At 35.5% G+C, this 21668-nt stretch overlaps 1 protein-coding gene across 2 annotated transcripts; it reads right to left on the bottom strand.

The window, feature by feature from the left end:
* Positions 1–293: 293 nt before the first annotated feature.
* On the bottom strand, positions 294–20738 carry LOC121430533 (serine/threonine-protein kinase dyf-5-like). 2 transcript variants are annotated; one of them, XM_041627827.1, is made up of 14 exons: positions 20638–20738; positions 16343–17012; positions 14374–14428; positions 12919–13040; positions 12397–12476; positions 9678–9810; positions 9084–9255; positions 8274–8441; positions 6558–7060; positions 5979–6115; positions 4376–4471; positions 3724–3843; positions 2813–2918; positions 294–1853 (listed from the first exon to the last, which is right to left on the bottom strand). In XM_041627827.1, the coding sequence occupies exons 2-14, from the start codon at positions 16441–16443 to the stop codon at positions 1835–1837; spliced, it is 1812 nt and encodes a 603-aa protein (XP_041483761.1). In that variant the 5' UTR covers positions 16444–17012; positions 20638–20738; the 3' UTR covers positions 294–1834. The 2 variants fall into 2 exon arrangements, with proteins under 2 accessions (XP_041483761.1, XP_041483762.1); XM_041627828.1 differs by having other exon boundaries at positions 20649–20723.
* Positions 20739–21668: the final 930 nt, after the last annotated feature.

Below are 21668 nucleotides of genomic sequence, written 5' to 3'. Positions count from 1 at the left end.
CATATTTTTGTTTTATTCCTTTGTGAAATTGTGGCATTTTACCAAAGATTTATCTTACCAATTACAAGGCATGGGCAGAGTACTGCATTGACACAGATGACACCATTCCAAATATTTCCTTGAACATCACTCAGAATAAGCAAGTCTTGTTGGAGAAATGGTCGGGATCAAAAATGCAACTGTGGAAATCATACACAACTTGGTATGCAACCATCTTACAAAGAGTTACAACTGATCCGATCAATCTTATTAAACTGTATGGAAATCCATCAATGTCATAATTTTTTTACAGGAAATTTGCACAGTGTCCTTTGTAAACAAAGAGAAGCACACTGAATTTTCAAGAAAACATTGCATGTATGAATATACAGCCAATCTAGAAAATCTTTTAAAGAAACAGGCATTTGAGATGTTGATGTTGCTGGCTTTCCATAGTTGTGGTTGATTTGATCAATCACAACTCTTTGTATGATGGGACTCACAAGCGCACATTTGGGACTTGCATTTGATTTCTGTTTCAAATCTTACTCGTGAATAAACACACCTCACTTTGCATCAGACTCCTGGACCCGGTTGCACAAAATTCATCAAAAATAAACTTTGCCATCCAATGGAAACTACCAACGGCCAACCAAAATCAAGGATTCCACAGGAAAACTCTTCCATAATGGTAACTTTTATGCAGGAAACTACGTGTACGATATAAACCTGCACATTGTATGTACAGTGTATATGTAAAAACATAGGTCCCATTTTTCTCTACATCTTTCTTTAACACCCCCCCCTCCCCCTCCACCTCCTGGTCTCATTGTATGTAGAATATAAAGCACCTACTTTTATAGAGTTCAATAAGGCAATAGGAAATCAGACAAGCTGTACATATACATGAGATCAGAATATCAGATCAATCAACCATTTCATACAGCTTAGTACTTACAAGACTTAAAAGCATTATTTCTCATCAAAAAGAGTTGACAATACTAACGTCTTATCAGTGATAACACTTTTACATTGTACATACAAGTTATTCACATACAGTTTTAGAATAGGAATATGGTAATTCTGTTCATTCTTAATGAAGCTGATGTGTTGCGATTCTGCAAAGTTACAATTTTATTTCTACAGTTTTTATTTTTCTTTGACTTTGTAAAGTCATGATTATTGAAATTATTTGAAATAGACAACAGGCACATATTTACAAAAAAAGTTTATATAACTGTCTCATGAATAGGCAGGCTGTGAAGTACTGCAACTAGTAGCCTGACTTTAGCGTATTCAACAATATACCCCAAGGCATATAACTCTGATTTTCAGACAAAATACTGTACAAATTTAAGCTATGCATTGCTTTATTGAAATTATTGAATATTTATTTATTTTGCATTTTAAAAAGATCGCATCTGCAGACTTTTGATATAATTACAACATTTCAAACTGTAGTCAAGGTGATACTGAGAAGATACAAACTCCAGTACTGCAAGATCTAATTGAACATTTCTTAAACGAGACATGAGCATTCAGTGTAAGGAGAAAGTTGTGTAATGTAAAAGCTACAAGTTTACACATTAATTAAACACCACCATGAATATTTATGAGTGGACCTAAGATTCAGAGTACCGGTACACACTTTCAGTGACACTGCTACAACTTGGCAGCCTTAACACATCTAACCCTTGTCAGATGCAATTCTGAGTGAGCCGAATGAGTGATTTCATTTCCACAAACCGCATGGATGGTCCTGCCATGTCTCCAACATTGATATTTAATACGATGATCTTGTTCTATAATCCTCAATTGATTGATTGCACTCTTTAGATCGAACTTCGGCTGAATATTACCGCACGCCTCCATACCTGCAACAAAAGAAGAAAAGAAATGGTTAATATTGTCTTGTTTCTTACCCGAAGTCTTGTGGATCTGTGGGTAATGTTGATATTAATTAATTTTTGGAAATGTTTAAGGAGTAAGCCCCAAGCAACAGAGCCATGCATGCTCTGTGTTGGTAATATTGTTGTAAGAATTGTAAAAACAATGGCTTTATTAACGTTTTGACTAGCTATAGACAAGACTGAAAGATAACAGGCTAGATTTATCTCTCAAGATTTTGACAATGAATTAGCTTAAGTTCAAGTATGGAGATGAAGATTGAAAATTTCACTGTAAATCAATACAATATCAGGGCAAAGAATATTTTTGTATTGAATTAAATGATCAAATGTGACAAATAAAGTTATTGTTAAATCACGTCACTTAAAAATAAGAGCTGATAATCTCATAGGATATTATTATCAGGCCCACTTTGCCCCACTGTTAAGAAAACAGAAGTCTCTCTATATTTTTATTTGTACTATTTCTCCATTCCACTGCTTGGTTTCTTTTTTTTTCCAGAATTAATTCCCTGTTAATGTCCATGAAATTCTCACCCTCAATCACTGGATACATAATCCCAATACCCCTTATAAAGATTTGCTTCACTTTTGTCATGGTAAACTAATAATGCAATGAAATCTGTATAACACAATTTCTACGAGAAAGGGGTGGGGCTGAACAGTAAAACAACATTTGCTCCAGGCTTTGTTTCGTCTAAGATATAAGGTTAGGGTTGCAATATGGTTTTATATTAGGTTTAGGGTCAGGTTAAGGATAGGACATAGTGTTAAATCCAGGGTTAAATATGGTCATTCCATTAATGTGTGAAATTCATAGCCGAGCAACTGTCACCGGAGCAATAGTCATAGAACCGAGCTGGACAAGGTTTAATGAAACCTACACTGTGTAATTCTATTTGAACTATTGTAATGGAATGACTTACTTGGATGCCCAATCTGTTCTACCGTGTACAGGTTGTGCTCTTAGCCCGTTGTTCCTTCCTGCTCCAAATGTATTTGTTACTCCTGCTTTTGATGTCTTCCATGGTTCTGAAAGGAATGGCAAATATTCAAATTACTTTTGCAATATCCCATGCAGAAAAAAAATCAAGATAAATTTTGTTTCTAATGGCAAAGTACAATACAATATACAACAGCGCACTGATAATTGTTCATATAGAAAATAGTGAGAAAAACTTGCATCTCGGTAGGGTTACTGTATCTATTTATGAAGTTTGGATATGTGGTTGCCATAAGGACGGTTATAGGAAAATAACAGTTACCAGTAATACATGCCCAACATTCAGTTCCCTGCACCTTTATTTCAAATCATTTTATATAAATGAGAAAATTGAGGCAATCATTCCTGGGAGGTCCCTTATGTAAGAAGTCAGATCTGAAGAACATAGCTCATGGTATTGCCAATAACACAAACAGAAATATTGACCGTTTTTCCTTTGAAATTGTGTAGTGGCAAAAAATGGAGAAAGAAAAAAGCTATAGGACCACAGCTGCCAACCTGAACAAGAACATTTCAGTATTTCCAAATCAGAAAAGCAGTATTTTGTTGAGGAAATCAGTATTCTCAATGAAACACTATTGGACAAGATATAAAACTGAAACATTAGAAATCAGTGTTTTACATGAAACCATCAGTATTCTTCTTATTTTTCAGTACTAAATACTGAAAATCTGTACTACTTGGCAGCTCTGTAGGACTGAGATACCCATTATTTCAATATCTAGAGAACAAAACAAATATTGAGATACTATGTTTTATTACCACACAGACGTTACATCGTAGAAGCATATGTACATGCACAACTGAATATGGAAGCGGGGGGTTATTTCTTACCATTATAGCCTCCTATTCTTGTAGAGCTGTCTGGTTTGGATGAAAATGATGGCATGTAGCTCCCTCCTCCTCCTCCACCACCACCAAAGTTGTTATCTGGTCTTCTTGCGTAATTAGATCCTGGAGCAGACAGAAGATCATAATATAGAGATAATGACTTGTAAGACAGACTCTTCAAGCATTGGCATTCTAGTCACAATTTATTCTTTGCGATCACACTTTCGCTAATATGATTTTATTGAACTATCACAACGACTTCCTCAAAACAAGCCCCCCCAAAATGATATTAAATGCTATTCATATACTGGTAATACAAGGTCATAATTTTTCTGTAATAATAAAGGCCATTCACAATCTGTGGCACTATTCTTACGCTTGCACACTATCATGATCAACTTTGGTTTCAAGCAGACAGATAGCATCGATTCACCATTCACAACACTTAAATTCTATTATTCCTAATATCTAACTTAATATTTATGCTGATTTATTGAACATACACTTTGTGTATATTTTCATGTGTTGTAAAATGTATGCATGGATGTAAACAAGACAGACATTATAAATAGCAATAAAACAACAATAAAATCAGGATTAATCAATGGTAAATTTTAGTAAGACTGGCCTGACATAGTCATTTTGACTGACTCACCTATTAAGTTAGTTCTATGAGCACTACCTGAGGCTACACCTTTGAGAGCAGGTAAACCATGGCCCGATTCCTTCCTCGGACTCTTCACATTCATACCTGAAAAGAAGGTTTATATATATTATTACCTGGGGTGGGTTGTTGTTTGTTTTCGTTTTCTTTTCTTTCTTTTTTTTTAATTAATTTATTTATTCATTTTTTATTTTTATTTTTATATATATATTTTTTTTTTGGGGGGGGGGGGGGTATTCATACTGACAATCTTTACAAGAACAAGCTTGCTGGTACAGTACAAGAGTAAATTTGTACAGGACTCTCCCTGCTACTATGTGACTGTCCACTACAAATACTGTAAGTCACAAATTTGACTTTCCTTGTTTAATTTAGTTGATTCTTTGCTTTCAAATGATAATGCAACTTGCTTTACATACAGTTGTAAAGGAATCCCTTTGAAATAACATTGTGAATATGAAAAAGCCAGACAAGTTACTTTCTAGAGGAATGGACAAAATAGCTCAATGGAGCATGTATATTGGGGGAGTTTCAAGAATCATCTAGTCAGTGATTCTCATCTACTGATGTGTTCTGAGCCAATCGGATACAAGGATTTCAGTAGCTTATAACAGTTGCCAGTGATAATCATTGACTATATGTTTCATGAAAAGCTCCCCTGGATTTAACATCCCTGACAAAGAAAGCTTTGAATGGAACATCCTCATGAAGTGTCTGAGGGGGATTATTGGATTAAACTCAACCTTGGCTAAACCTTTGAACACCTTATAATCCTTTCATCCTGTTAAGATTAAAAGCCTAATCTTATCTATTCATTGAGCTATGGTCAGCTACTTCAATGGTTTCTTCAGGGCTTTGACTATTAAAGATAATGCAAGTTTAGCTTGGGAGCAGTCTCATTATTTTCAAACCCTGAAAAAATAAAAAATGTACATAATTTGGCTGTTTCAGAATAATCAAAATATAACCTAAATCATCCTATTGCACAAATGCACAATATCCACAGTGTAAACTGACTAAAGTCGTTGATGAAAAATACATGATCTGACTTTTCTGATAATGTAATGCAAGATGCATGTGCATGCAACTTTTCATGTGTAAATTGAGATTATAAGCATATCAAGGTATGATTTCATGTATTGCATTCTTTAGTTAAAAATATTTTTAAAATTTACATCTGTTGCTTCTCTCTACATTCATTCTTTTTCACTTAACTAAAATAAATAAATAAACCTATCAAACCAAGGCTTCAAAACAACCCCAATCCTCTTCTAAGAACATGCATTTTAAAGCAATTCAATTCAGATGAATGCAAGCTCAGTGGAGAGCGGCATATGGGTATATTTTGATAATACACCGCATTTATATAGCGCTTTACACGTCGGAAAGACGTCTCTAAGCGCTTTACAGATATATTATCTCGGTCATCGGATCCTTGCATGCCCGCATACAATGCATGCACCTTCTCCACTCCCTGGGGAGCATTCCAACAAGAGTCCCAAGACTCAATCGCTACGCATACTACATACGCTTTCGCATCCTACCAGGTACCCATTTAACACCTGGGTGGAGAGTGGCAAATTGTGGATTTTACCTGGTACATATCTAGCCTTGCCCATATAGAACTGTTTAGCAGATGAAGCAGAGGATTTTCCAGACTCTAGTCCCACCCTAGCCACTCCAGGTTGGTTTCTTGTTGACAAATGACCTACTCTATGCTTAGGTGGACTCCTGTAATGAAAGGAAAGGATACAAAAAAAAATTCCCTCAGCTATTAGAAAAACAATTTCTTTGAGTTAAAACTTATATCTTTTAAGTATTATGAATGTATAGCAAACTCCGATCTATGCAATCTATCGTTGTTTATTTCCACTTTTTTTTAGTAAAAAATAATTGTATGCATGAGTTGTGAATTATCATAAAGGTAATGCCACAATAGTCAGAATACAAAACCTGTATTTGAAAACGTCATATGAAACTGTTAAAAACAATAGGCAGGATAGTTCCTTATTATGCACCAGAAGGTTGCTTGTTTTTTTTTTCATTTTTATCAAAATTAAGAGAGGTCTTCAAAATTGGGGTAAGTTTGATTTAGAAATGATCCTAAACACAGGTTAATATATACAGTGATAAAATATCAAGACACATGCATACTGCAATCCACTCTACTTACCTTAAAAAGTCATCATCATCATCCCAATCTAATGAGGCCTTCTTCCCGACTGCATTTCCTGCACCAATTGTAGGTAACGCCTTGCTTTTCAATCCTCCTATCTTCTTAGTCTTGGCACTGCTACCACCGAACCCCCGACTTTCATCCAAATCAAAATCATCACCCCAACTGTCTTCCACCTTCTTCACCGTTTCCCACTTTCTCCTCCCGCTCTTGTTTCCGACATTCACGGGTTTTGAGGGTTCCACCTCTTTGGACTTTCCCAAATTGGCGAAGAAATCGTCCATACTGTCCTTGGGAGGGGCATTTTCCTTCTTGGGTTGTACTTTGGGGAGAGGGCTTTGCGCTGGTTTCTGTTCCGCTACGACTCTCCTCTTTGCAGAGCTTTGATTGGGTGCTTCCCTTTGTGGTAATTGATTTGGCTGCTGCTGTTGTCGAGTGGACGGCTGAACTTTGGCACCAAGCTCACCTACGCCAACTTGAAAGTACTTGTATTTTAGACACTGAGGATATAAGCAGGGGAAAGGGAATGTATTTGCAGATGTGGCTACAGTTAGCTGTTTCTATGTGAGGAAGATCTCCAACCATTGACAGCCATCTTTGATCTCAAAATCTTGGATATGTTGTAGTTTAATCAATTTTTGTTACTGTTACATGGGCATCACATTTACATATCATTGGCAATATCCTGTCAGGTCTGACATTGCAATAAGCCAGTTCGTAGTTCCTTTCTGCGCATGATCAAAAGATTCTACGCATGATCAGAAGAAGGTCATTTGTACTAAAGTGACATGGTGCTTTAAAACCTAATGAGATAAGCACCAACTTTGATGTCTTGATTATTCATATATTCTTTTGAATTGTCGTTTTCATTTACATCCACAAAAAACAACAATGCTTCCAAGAACGACTGGTATTTCACTGTTTGTCAAGTACATTATGCAACATGCTAAGATATGCATTCAAAGTAGGAATGCAACAAATACCTTCGTTAAGTGTTCATTGGTGTGCTATTCTAGTCACCTGGTCTATTCAATTTCTTCATCCTGCTATGTAAGGCAAGCTTACGTAATATCTTGCTTTGAAATCTGCCTATCATGATGAAAGAAATGAAAGGTCATTTGACCAAAATTGCCCATGAAGTAACTACGAACTGGTCTATATATCATGTGTATTAAGTAAACCTTTAGTGGGACACAGATATTTTGCTGAAGTGATAATTGGAAGATATTTGCCTTATTTAAAGGTAAATTCCAGTTCTGGTAACAATCTCAAAATGACTTTTTACAGAATCTAATATAATGACCACCCAAGTGTCTGTTTGTATGAATAAAAAATACGTGCCAAAGGATTCTGGAAGAAATTGTGTAATTGCTGAGAAATAACCAAAATAAGCACGGAATCGGTCACTTCCATCAGGTCTTTATTCCAGCAATAATAATACACTGTCCCACATGTGCCTATCTGTGTTGGCGATCTTCTGTGTGATAATATTTCAGCTTAGATTTTATGATTTCACAAAGTTCAGTTTATGTAAACTGTACCAGATCTAGACCCACGATGATATAGTCATACTTAACCTTGGTTTTACAGACTTTATCATGAAATTAGTGTTTTACTGCAACTACTATCATTTTGCTTTAAATGAGACACAGTTGTTTAGTTCTGGTATGTCACAAAAGTGGACCCGACCCAAAAGAAAGACCCCATACTCACTTGAGCTGCCGTGGGTCTCTTCTGGGGATCCCAGGCAAGCATGTCACGTATGAGTTGAAGAGCTTCGGGACTTGCGTTGGGTATGATTGTCTTGAGCGGCATGGCTACGCATTGAGGAAACTTGAAGTTCATCTGGGATGCTAACCTGTATCCCTCTACCCATTCCTCCTGTGGAGAGTCAAACGAAGGCCAAGAACATGAATGGAGACTGATTAAAAGTGTATTACTTTCAGCTTTCATGAAAAGTGGAATATAATATGCTGATATCAGAATTGAAAAAAAAATGAAATAAATTGCAATAGAGGAACATCAGTGGGATCTAATTAGTAAAGATCTTCAACTTCATGAGGGCAAAATTGCATATCACCCTCATATACTTCCTATGCTGATCAGTTGGCATATGTGGAAATATTCACTGCATTAAATAATATTTCTTCGTACTAAAACTTGTCCTAACATGGTCAAGAGATGTAAACATGTACAATGTACATCTAGTTATAGCAATACAATCTTTTGTAATTTGTCTTCTTTTTCATCTGTCTTAATACCACACAGAATTAAGAATAATCCAATGTGTAAATAGTCAATTAATTTGAGATCTAAATCTAACTCTTCATCTTCCTACTTTTTATTTTAGTTCTTTCTTGAGTATTATCTTGGTAGAGGGTCGAAAGCATAGGAGGGGAAAAATACAAGAGGACTCGGAGCCCTGGAAAAAATTTTAAAAGCCCATAAAAATCCTTATTCACTGCCCCCCCCCCCCCCCCCCCCCCGTAAAAAGAAATTGCCAGGGGTGGGAGTGTGTCTTACCTTCTTAGGGGTGCCCAATATCGTAGTGATCTTGAATATCTCATCTACCTCACTACTACCAGGAAATAAAGGCCTTAACGTATAAAGCTCGGCCATGATGCATCCTACTGCCCACATATCAATCGGTGAGCTGTACTTGGTGGAGCGTAGTAGGACCTCCGGTGCTCGATACCTACAAAAAAAGAAGAGTTGATACTGTCAAATGCCCCGGTAGAGTTACAGAATATATCCATCTTTCTTATTTACAACATTTTGATTGACTCAGAGGATAACAGATCTACAGTCTGCAAAAAAAGTAATTCCACTTTTGGTTGAATTTAAAAATGTAAATATGAAATTTAAAACAGATAGGGTGTACATGTGCATATCTAAAGCACATCATGCAAAGCATGACAACTTATTGATATAAATATAATAGTAAGTAAACTCACCAAACACATACATGTATTGGCACTTCAAACTGACAGGTGAGATTAAATGAAACTGTTATTTTTTCTTTCAAACAATGTCCCCTTGTCCACAAAAACCAGACGAATTCTGGTGAATTTTACAAATCTAAAAAATTCAAAAGGTATGATGTGAATGAAATCTTACCATCTTGTTGACACATAGTCTGTGTATGGAGGGCGGGATCTGGTCTCTCTCGCTAGACCGAAATCAGCAATCTTAATGAGTTCAGGTCCACAGCATAACAGATTCTCAGGCTTCATGTCTCGATGGAAGAATCCTGAGGTAAGATGTAACAACACACAGGGACTTTGTTTAATTTTTGGGGGGATATGCACCATAAAATAATGATTCATTACCATCATCATTATTATTACCAGTTATCCAATTTCAAAGCATTTCCACTGAAATGGCATCTCTCAACGCCTTAATACCATTACCCTATTCATCAGATCCGGGGTTGCCTACATGTACACGCACAATCTCCACTCCCAAGGGTGTGTTCCCACAGTGAGCAGCAAAGTCCCTCTTCATTGTAAATCAACAACATTGATCTGCATCCAACCAGATAGCAATTGAGCAATTGCGGATGCAAGTGCTTTTCACACTCAACCCTCGGATTACACGGCAGAACCACTATTAAAAATACAACTGTACAGTACCACCCTATGCTAATTGGAATCAGGGTGGCAAATAGCAAGGAATCAAGTCTGATGTATCTGGTAATTTGAAGGGAGTTCGATACAACTGTCTTAACTGGGAGTTCAGCTCAAATAGAGAGCTTCATGTATATAACTTTTTTTTAAGGTAGAAATGCTATACACTACTCCTGAAAGTTTTCCAGCTATAGCTACATGTATTCCCCAAAAATCCATGAGATACTTTACAAAAAAGATAAAAACTTCTATCTAAAAGATAATGGAATGGATAAACATTGCATAGATATCAGGATATTCAACATACCTGTAAGCTCATATGTAGTTGTACAGCATTGCAGCATAATTGCCACATTATTGCCATTTCAAATGCACATTACATTCAATATCAATTCAATATTTCCTCCCCATTCATTATTGATTTTAATTGGCAATCCAGACAGTTTCTGACACCAGAAAATGACAGCTACATTTTTTCTTTTCTTGATGCTACATGTAGTCTTGCTTAGGAGGAGTAACAGGCTCTAATCCTCTCAACCATGTTGTCCAAAATACGGGGGGGGGGGGGGGGGGTAGGGGATATGAATCAAGGTAATCTGATTTTTTTTGTTACCAACTTGTGTTTACGTGATTTGCAAACACTTGATAATCATTTGTAACATTTGTAATTAACTTTAATTTTTTATAAATAACACAGAATTTTTTAAAAAAAATTGTAAGAGAGAAAAAAAAAGTTGTCCAAAATACTTAACAACTAACATTTGGCCTGCCGAACAATCAAATTAGAGTGAGGATTGTTCTTCATGGTATTTGCTATGAAGTTTTGTTTCCCAGTGTACAGTGATCATTCTAATATACAAATATATCAGAGTTTTTAATTCATTTAATATTGCTTGGGTTTTTCTTTTTCTTTTTTACTTCATACAATGGTGAAAGTGAAAAGTACAAGTACAATGAGGCTTACATTAATAGACCACATGACATACACAGAGTGAACAACCTGCAAAAGTTCATTGAGATTGTACGTGTACCTTCAAGCTACAGGTAATGAGGGATACAATGATCTGTATTGAACATTAGGCCATTAATCCATTCATCCCGCATGTTTGTATCTGGATGCGGTTGCCTAGTAACTCCAAGCTGGATCGTTATCTTGCTTTGTTAATCATCTTTCACTAATGTTTTGCCTTTTTTTTTATTTTTGGTAGTGGATACATGTACATGTATGTATCGAAAATCTATATCTCTGCCATCTACATTGTATATCTATTAATCTCCCCCTTATTTTTCTCTACATGTACATTCATATTTACAAAATAGGAATTATATAATAGGAATTATCAATACAGTCTAGAGTAAAACATTCATGGGAAAGTTTTAGCTTTGGAAGCGTATCATCACAATGTTCAATGCTTTTCTTACAATTTTGTTTTGGAATATAAAAAACCATTCCTCCCGCTTGTTTGTATCTGGATGCGGTTGCCTAGTAACTTCAAGCTGGATTGTTATCTTGCTTTGCTTATCATCTTTCACTATTGTTTTCCCTTTTTGGGGGGTGGGTATGTTTCGAAAATCTATATCTCTGCCATCTACATGTATATCTATTGATCTCCCCCTTATTGTTTTCTCTACATGTACATCATATTTATAAAATATGAATTATAAAATGGAAATTATCAATACAGTCCAGAGTAAAACAGTCATGGGAAAGTTTTAGCTTTGGAAGTGTATCATGATAATGTTTAATGATTTTCTCATAATTTGATTTTGAAATAAATTCTTTTGTAGGTTTTTTTTATGGTTTCTAAATGGTAAATTATGGGTTCATTGTGTGTAAATGAACAATTAATGCATCGATTTTGTCTAATTGAGAAATACAGCTTTTCTTTTCCTTATCTTTTTAATTCACTGCAGACTATTTGAAGGGGAAACTCTCATACCAGTTTAATATTTCTGATGTATGCATTTTTATTTGGGGGGGGAGTAGTGTACATGTACATGTAGATATTGTAATTGAATATGGAAATAGAAAAAAGCGATTCACATCTCTTCAAAAATATTACAGACAAAAAACATCTGCATCATTCAAAATATGTAAAATACATACATGTATGGGTAGTACTTAGACGCTAAAAGGACTTTGGGTCTATATGGGTAAAAATTATTACATGACTTGACAGTTGGTTGGGGTTATTTTCAGAAATGCTCACCATTTTTGTGGATGTACGCTAGTCCTTGGAGAATTTGGTAAACAATATTCCTGATAACTGGTTCCGCTATTAATTTAACCCTGTAAAGGTAAACAACAATAATAAAACATCAATATACCCATAATTGGTATACAGTTCATGTGTAATGTTCAGGTAATAATCTATCCGTGTACATGTAAAAGTGAAAGATCATAGAATCAATCTTTTTTTAAGGGAAAGAGGAAATCAATCAGTTTCTCAAAGTTGCTGATTAAAAATTTAATAACCTACACTGTACACCGTAAATATACTCCTATGATTGATAAATAGAAGTACATGTAGCTATGTCTCTGTAAAATCTATCTTTAGTTTTCAAATCATCAAAACCATGTCTTTTGAGGATTAGAAATTATTAAAAATCAATCTGACACAAGACTGGGTTTAGTTTGTATCAATCACAAGTTCATAACCCTCAAACAGGGGCTTACATGTACATGTACATGAAAAACTACAACATAAAACACGAGATTTGTAATGACCTACCTTCCTTTCATTAGTTCATAAAGATTCTCTTGCATGTACTCAAACACAAAATAAAGAATGTTGTCTTCCCGAACCACTTCCTTCAACTTGACAATGTTTGCATGGTTCAACTTTTTCAGAGACTGCAAAAAAAAAAGAGGAAATAAATATTTTATTTTCTACATGTAAATACACAACCATCTGATTTTCAAGTAGGGCCTCCATGTTTACATAATCCAAACAATTTGCACTGATTTTTTTTTAAAACAATTTTAATGGAAAATGGAGACAGAAAAACAAAATGATTAAAGACTACATGTACATGTAACTTTATAAAGCTGGTTCAGTAGTAATTTTGGTTTATACTCATAGGATATACATGTACTGATGTACATGTTTGTTTCATACAGTGTACATATACATGTAAAGTAATGGGTGAAAAAGGAGTTGTGCACTGATGTTCTGTAGCACATGTACACATGTATATATACATGTATGTGCCATGTGGATATGTGCAATTCACTTTTTGGCCTACATACATCCATATTATGTGATACAGGTTTACTACACATAATATGGATGGGTATACAGATGTTTATTTCTTCATATTCTGTGAAGGCATGTAGCCAAAAAACAATCTGGGGTTTGATCGTGATTTTAATCACATGCACAACTGCCTCTTCAACTCATGCATCTCCCATCAGTGTTGAATTACATGTAGATATGCAGTATGGTTTGTAGCGAGCTGTGCACTGGGGGCAGTCAGGGATGCACATCGCTACACGACACTCATTGATTACTGTTGCCAGGCAACAATGGATGAGCCCTTACAAGAATGCTGGGTATTTTACAGTCTACATGTAATACCCTACAAGTACATGCACATGTGTGTACATTATTCTATTCATGTTCAGCAATGATTACAAGATGGTTCACGAAAATCTCGCCTGATATATAACATGATCTTCTAGTACATGTACATGTATTCTTTTTTCCTTTTTTCTACAATACGTTTAAATTTTTCATTTATTTTTTCCTTAAACAATTTCCTATGGGAAATGCAAACAAAACATCAATCAAACATACAGGCAGTGCAATATTACAATTTACATTTACTTGTACACTCAACAGTGTAAAAGTATGGATATACATGTAGCAACAAGAAATAAGTCATACAGTAGCTGGAACAAAGAATCCAATGGTCATCAAAGGTTAAAGAAACATTTTATAGATAGAGATATCTCCCCAAACTCCAAATACATGTACATACAATACAGTATCACATTTAACCTTTTGTTTTAGTTTATGTGCAAATAGAGTTGCAGATGCTCACAAACATGCAGTCAGATGAGCCTACATATTTTTTTAACCACAAATTCTCATCTATACAATCCACACTTCATACTTTATACTTTATATAAATATGCATTTTTATACAGTACTGAATTTTGTAGCTTGATTAACTAATTAGCTTACCTTGACCTCTCTCAGCTCCATGCATTCATTCCATGAATAAAACTTCTTTTTCATTCTACAAAAAAAAATAATAAACAACAAAATATATAATTAAAGCCACAAAGGATATCAGCAAAAAAAGTTTTCAATCCTTTAACTTCATACCGGTAGATGGTAAACATTGCAAAAATATAGAAGACAACAATATGGTGGGAGTATTAAAAAAAAGTTGAATAAAGAATAATCCTACATGTATATATTATATTGAAAATAAAAATTGAATGCAAACCATAAAATACCCAATTTCAATTACTAATGAGGACATTAATGAATCTTTATAATGTAAATGTATTATAGCCTTTGTTGATACACATTATCTTCATAAGGTGTCCATAGCAATATGTACCCTTTTGAACTTTCCAGTGTTCATTCCATCCACACAGAAAAGCAATTACGAACCGACAACAGAACGGATATTATCTGACTATTGTGCAGACGGCGTCCTGTTCCCATGGCAACCAGATTTCAAGCACTACACCAGTAATTTCCATTGACTTGCTCAAATCAGGCATAGATGATGAGGGTGAAGTGCATCAAGGGGGTTTTTGTGGTTCAGACAGGTAATAGCACTTTAATGTAATTGAATGATATTGGGTTTCCTGGGTTCAATACTGGGCATGAAAATTTATCAATGTACATACATGTACATTGTACTATACTATACTATACTATAGGCAATGTACATACTTTACTTAAACTTGTTTCAAAGCATCACATGCATATTTACTTTGTCATCGTATGTAATGCACAGCTAGTCATCGGCCATGTTTCATTTGTACAAAAACTGACGAGTATTGGGTTGTTTTAATTTTGTACATGTTTATTATTGTCTTTTATCACGTTTTCTTAATAAATCCAATTGCTCATAAAGGAGACTATCAACTTGATCTACATGAAACACACATGTAGGCAAAATAGTTTGTACATTTCCTCCCCCCCTTTTTGCCTTAATAGGTTATAATCTTACCGATATGTGGTCATAATACACATCCATGTACATGTTGTAATATCTTTAAAGGACAAGTTCACCCCAACAAAAACTTGATTTGAATAAAAAGAGAAAAATTCAACAAGCAAAACACTGAAAACTTCATCAAAATCGGATGTAAAATAAGAAAGTTATGACATTTTAAAGTTTTGCTTCATTTCACAAAACAGTTATATGCACATCTCGGTCAGTATGAAAATGAGGGAACTGATGACATCACTCACTCACTATTTCTTTTGTATTTTATTATATGAGATATGAAATATTTTGATTTTCTCGTCATTGTCATGTGAAATGAAGTTTCATTCCTCCCTGAACACATGGAATTCCATTATTTTAACATTTTGTGCTTCAGGCAAGGAGGTCCTAATCATCAAATTCGTAAAAATTGAAATAATTCAAACAATAAAAAACAAAAGAAATAGTGAGTGAGTGACATCATCGACTCATTTGGATGTAACTGGCTCGTTCATATAACTATTTTGTTAAAAATAAGCGAAACTTTGAAATGTCATAACTTTCTTATTTTACATCCGATTTTGATGAAATTTTCATCATTGTGCTTGTTGAATTTTTCTCTTTTTATTCAAATCAACATTTTTCTGAGGAGGACTTGACCTTATTAAAGTATGACCCCTAATGGTTTTGAGATGAAGATGTAATACAAGGATACACCATTAAACTTGTTGGAGGCTGGATTATTTTGCTACATTTTAACACATGCTTTACATAGACTCTAGCCCGCATCTAGGCTAGATGCGTGCTGTCTCCAACAGGTTATTAAAGAAAATAATAACATTTCAATAATTACAATAATCCCCACCCTGTACCATCAGACAATCCAAAAACTCTCTGTATTCTGCAAGAATAACTGCTCAAAATGTATCTTCTCACCAATGCAATTGCTGATGTGTGTATCAATACTTTTAAAGTTAAACTTACTTTTTGATGGCGACTTTCTCTCCATTATCGAACCTGCAGCCGAGAATAACACTCCCATACGTCCCATCTCCCAGTTGCTTTTGAAGCTGATACTGGTTCATCGTGAAATTCTAACTTGAAAAAAGCACTTTCAAACAAGAGTTTTAATGTCTGCTGTTAAGATGTCCTTCGTATTGCCATGACATGCATTCCTAAGAGAGCGATGAGTATTTATGATGAAGTCCTCTTTTGATCTTTGACGATGGATGCATGAAAGATAGCCATAGTTGGAAGAGTTTGCTTGTTATATCACCACTCCTCAAACAAAATTCGGATCAGTTTCCTGTGATGAACTGAACAATGCCTACAGTACAATGTTACAATGTATGATCCAGTGTTGATTCGCAATTATGTGTTCAATAATTAATCACGATACTCTCAAGCCTAATGGATGGTTGCCAGACGTGTACGTGGCAAATGGAATGCTAACTTGGCTGGGTCCTATTTATACTCTGTTGGTAGTGTGATGTACATGCATACAGCTGGCACCATACTCAATGCTGACTGAGGTGCTGCACGAGGGAGGAATGTATGTGTCGATGAGTGTAATGTGCAACAGCTGTGATTGGTCTTTGTTCCTACATGTACTCTGCATTTATCTTCATAGCTTGCACGTAGATGCCCAAGTTATCTGGATTAACAAAACAAAACAAAATGAAAGAAAAAAAAACTTAAATACATGCAAACAGTTATAAAAATTAATAATTGAAAGATTCAGTCAGTTACAGAGTCTAGCCTGGACTGAACTTTTGACCAAATCCATCCCAATTACATCATACATACGTACAAGTTGACGTTAATGAATAAAAAAATTTTAAAAATAAAAAAAAATAAGCGTAACACTGATGTTTTTTCCTACAACATATGAATTAGATTTGATGGGTCTACACATTTGATTTTAAGCAATTTTTGCTGACCAGAATGATGTATCCAAATTTACTTCTGAAGTTTAGGATTTACATAATCATCAGTAGACTGAGTGAGAGACAAAACATCTTCAGTGTTAGAATCGTTAACGACTAGAACTCTTTGCCTGCTGTAGAAGTCACCTCATCAACAATCAATGGCTTCAAGACAAAGCGAGGCGAGTTCTGCGTGGCATTACGTTCACGCATTGGGAATAACCATGACAGTCCAAATCACCCCTAAAATTCACCCAATTTGCTTTTTTTTGTGGCGACCATTCTTTCTACATTCCCCAAGGTCTGTTCCAAACAATATTCAAGAGTTTTTAGAAAATCAATATTCTAACTATAAATGGCAGAAGAATAATTTGCTTTTACTGCACACTTTATACAATTTCTTACCCCTTAAAGAAGTAGCCCTTCAAATGAGAGAAATAGCCCCTGAAATTCTGCAATTGCCCCAATGTGAAAAAGAAAATTATCCCCTAAAAATGAAAATTAATTCCTACCCTAGAGAGCATTAAAATTGGCATAGAAATACCATTATAAAAACAGAATTTAAATTATGCACCAAAGTCTATATGAGTAATGGGCAGAAATCCCTGATGGAAAACGTCCCCCTACCAAAAATAGTAGGGGGACACAATATCAAATATCCCCTACTACTTTGGGTATTTTACATATGATGGAAAGAAATACATCATTCAAAATTGAAATAAAACATTATTTTGGACGAGATGACCTTACTTTTGATGTGAAAACCCTTTTTCTCCCTTTTTTTTTACTTGTCAAATTTTTCAGTCCCTGGTCCACTACCTTTGGGGAGAGATTTCCGCCCTTGGTATGAGTAACTGAGCATGCCGAATATTTTAGGTTTTTTTGGTTCACTTTTGCCCCACACCCACTCCCACGTCATGGATCCGAAACATGGATCGACACCCCTTATCACAACCTATCATTTATTTTTAAAAATTTAGGGTAGGGTTCATCTGATCCCCTGATGTATTGCACAGGTCTGCTGGTCAATTTTCAAGTTCAAATTGCAAATCCTGGCTGTGTGCAGCGGAAGGGGAAAACACAATTCAAGGCGGCATTTGCCTCCCCTCCACGGAGAAATTTTGAACTTTTACTAGAAACAAATCACTAAAAAATGTACACAAAATCCTTCAATTTCAGATTTTCATTTTTCAAATATGCAAATGATCACTATTGGTGAAAAGTAAAATTTCAAGAAAATTTTCATTTTTCAATCTCTATTTTTAATTCCGAAAAATATTTAAAATCAAAATAATAATTAAAAAAAATCAATTTACTTAAGAACCAATATGATGAATAGTTGCAATGGAAACTGGCACTGGCAAAAAATTAAGCATTTGTCCCCCAAAACAAAGACAAACATTGCAAACCTTATTTTGCCACACCTTGTTTATTGAAAGAGTGCGTATGGCCACCTGTGCGCTATGACCTCATCAATCGCATAAAGGAGAACAACAATGCCGGACGATGTGCAGGTTTCTTCAAGACATTTCTCCTCTTTCTTGTTTCTTCCCCCTGACCACATCAGCAGTGCCAGTAAAATCCAGCTCCATGCTCTTATTTCATACTTCATTTGCAATCTTCACATCACCCGCCAAAATCTTCTAAGCAACCTGTTTAACTCTAACGTCAGCACCCGTACATAGGAAACGTCTTCACTCATTTTTACTGTCGAGTTATCACTTTGTAAAAGTTTTAGTATCAATCTCCGACTTTAACGGAGGAAGGAAACTATGGAAGCTTAAAAGTGCCACCGAGATGTTGAGATAATTATCTCGGGAAGTCGCGTCTTGATAGCAAAAGATAAGATGACGAGATCCTGGATCTCATCATGTTGACATCTTTTAGAAGAGATGATGAGATGACAAGATCCTGGATCTCATCATGTCAACATCTTTTAGAAGAGATGTTGAGATGACGAGATCCTGGATCTCATCATGTCGACATCTTTTAGAAGAGATGATGAGATGACAAGATCCTGGATCTCATCATGTCAACATCTTTTAGAAGAGATGATGAGATGACAAGATCCCGGATCTCATCATGTCAACATCTTTTAGAAGAGATGTTGAGATGACAAGATCCCGGATCTCATCATGTTGACATCGTTTAGAAGAGATGATGAGATGACAAGATCCTGGATCTCATCATGTTGACATCTTGTAGAAGAGATGATGAGATGACAAGATCCCGGATCTCATCATGTTGACATCTTGTAGAAGAGATGATGAGATGATCTTGTCATCTCAACATCTCTTCTTAAGATGTTGACATGATGAGATCCAGGATCTTGTCATCTCATCATCTCTTCTACAAGATGTCAACATGATGAGATCCAGGATCTTGTCATCTCATCATCTCTTCTACAAGATGTCAACATGATGAGATCCGGGATCTTGTCATCTCATCATCTCTTCCAAAAGATGTCAACATGATGAGATCCAGGATCTTGTCATCTCATCATCTCTTCTAAGAGATGTCAACATGATGAGATCCGGGATCTTGTCATCTCAACATCTCTTCTAAGAGATGTCAACATGATGAGATCCGGGATCTTGTCATCTCATCATCTCTTCTAAAAGATGTTGACATGATGAGATCCAGGATCTTGTCATCTCATCATCTCTTCTAAAAGATGTCGACATGATGAGATCCAGGATCTCGTCATCTTATCTTTTGTTATCAAGATGTCGACTTCCCGAGATAATTATTTCAACATCTCGGTGGCACTTTTAAGCTTCCATAGGAAACAGGATAATATTGCCACATGATTGTGGCCATTAGGCATTAGTTACTGAGAAAGACAAGACAGACTCACAATCACTTTCACTCATCCACTCAAAATTCTCTCTTAACAACTTGCATGACTTGAACAAGCACCTGCAGCTGTCTTGTCTGGAATCCTGGAATTGGATGACCATCGATCTGGACTGAATTTTGGCAGCCAAGGTAGGCTAATTCACTTCAGTTCTGTTATTCGTTGCTGTAAATTTTGATGAGACATCTGTCACAGTTGCTCTTTAGAATATTAGGAACCTTATCAAATAGTCTACAACATTTGTGGAATATTGAAACAAAAACATGTTAACCATAACTCTTTAAAGTTAAATCGTGCATTTCTCAATTTAGCTTCGCATACATTCTTAACCTCACTTTCGATTTCGTCTCCGTAAAGCCTCGGGGATGATGGAGGAAGAAATGGTGGACTCGAATTAGTCAACGACAGAACATTAGAAGCTTCACTAACCTTTCAAACGTCTTTACCGACATTACATACATCAAACAGAACCTTAGCAGTTTCGAATGAAAACTTACCATCGTCTTACCTACACAATTGGCTTCAAATGTTCAATATTTTTCCAAAAAACTAACGAAAACACTTCGCGTAAAGTCTCAGTGTCGCGAAAACATACTGCTGCTGCTGCATAACATTACACACACGAACACAACTACTACACACACAAATTTATTTACACGTAAATGCCATAGCAATATGCACATCGTCGAATAGGTGAATTTAGATAATAGACGGTGAACTGTGAATACTCGTTCGATATAGTCTACGATCTCCCCAAAGTCTGTCTACTTTCTTAATGAGCTTGACACGATCGACAATCAGAGGAAATTATGTTGGTTGGGGGAGGGGAGACGGAAGTGGATTCAATGGGACGGGGGGGGGGCAAAGGGTCATAGGTCCTACGTTGCAATAAAAAAAAGGGAAAGGGAGGAAGTATTGAAAAAATGATAATGAAAAGAAAATGAGAAGTAAGGAGAGGAGAATGAAAAGCAAAAAAAATGGGAGAAAGAAAAAAATGTAGGTAAATGGGAGGAAATTAAATAGATGCTTCGGGCTGAATTAGAGTAAAATTTACAGAGCAAAATGCTGAATATTTCATCAAAATTGGATTACAAAATAAAAAATTTATCGAATTTTAAAGATTTGAATTATTCCGCGGTGACACAGTTCTCGGCATGTCTTTATGATATTAGGTGGGCTGATGATGTCACATCGCCACTTTCCTTTTTTTTATGTTTTCTTATGTTGTTACATGAAATTATTATTGTTTCATTTTTTCATAAGTGTGTAAATGGTGTGTCTCCATTATGAGAAATAATGCACTAAACCAATTTTCAATCCAATTACTTCGGTTCCTGGTAGAAAGTGGAAATATGACATCATCAGCCCACCTAATGAATATTCACATGAAGACTGACTTGCCTCGAACTGTTTCATCAGAATAATGCAAATCTCTACAAATTCGAAAACTTTGTTATTTGGTTATCCGATTTTGATCAAATTTTCAGTATTTTGCTCCGTGATTTCTTATTTTATTTATTGAGATATA

This window comes from Lytechinus variegatus, chromosome 17, assembly GCF_018143015.1.
Source record: "Lytechinus variegatus isolate NC3 chromosome 17, Lvar_3.0, whole genome shotgun sequence".
Lineage (NCBI taxonomy): Eukaryota > Metazoa > Echinodermata > Echinoidea > Temnopleuroida > Toxopneustidae > Lytechinus > Lytechinus variegatus.
The sequence above is the reverse complement of the archived record's forward strand: the minus strand, read 5'-3'. Positions and strand labels throughout refer to the sequence as shown.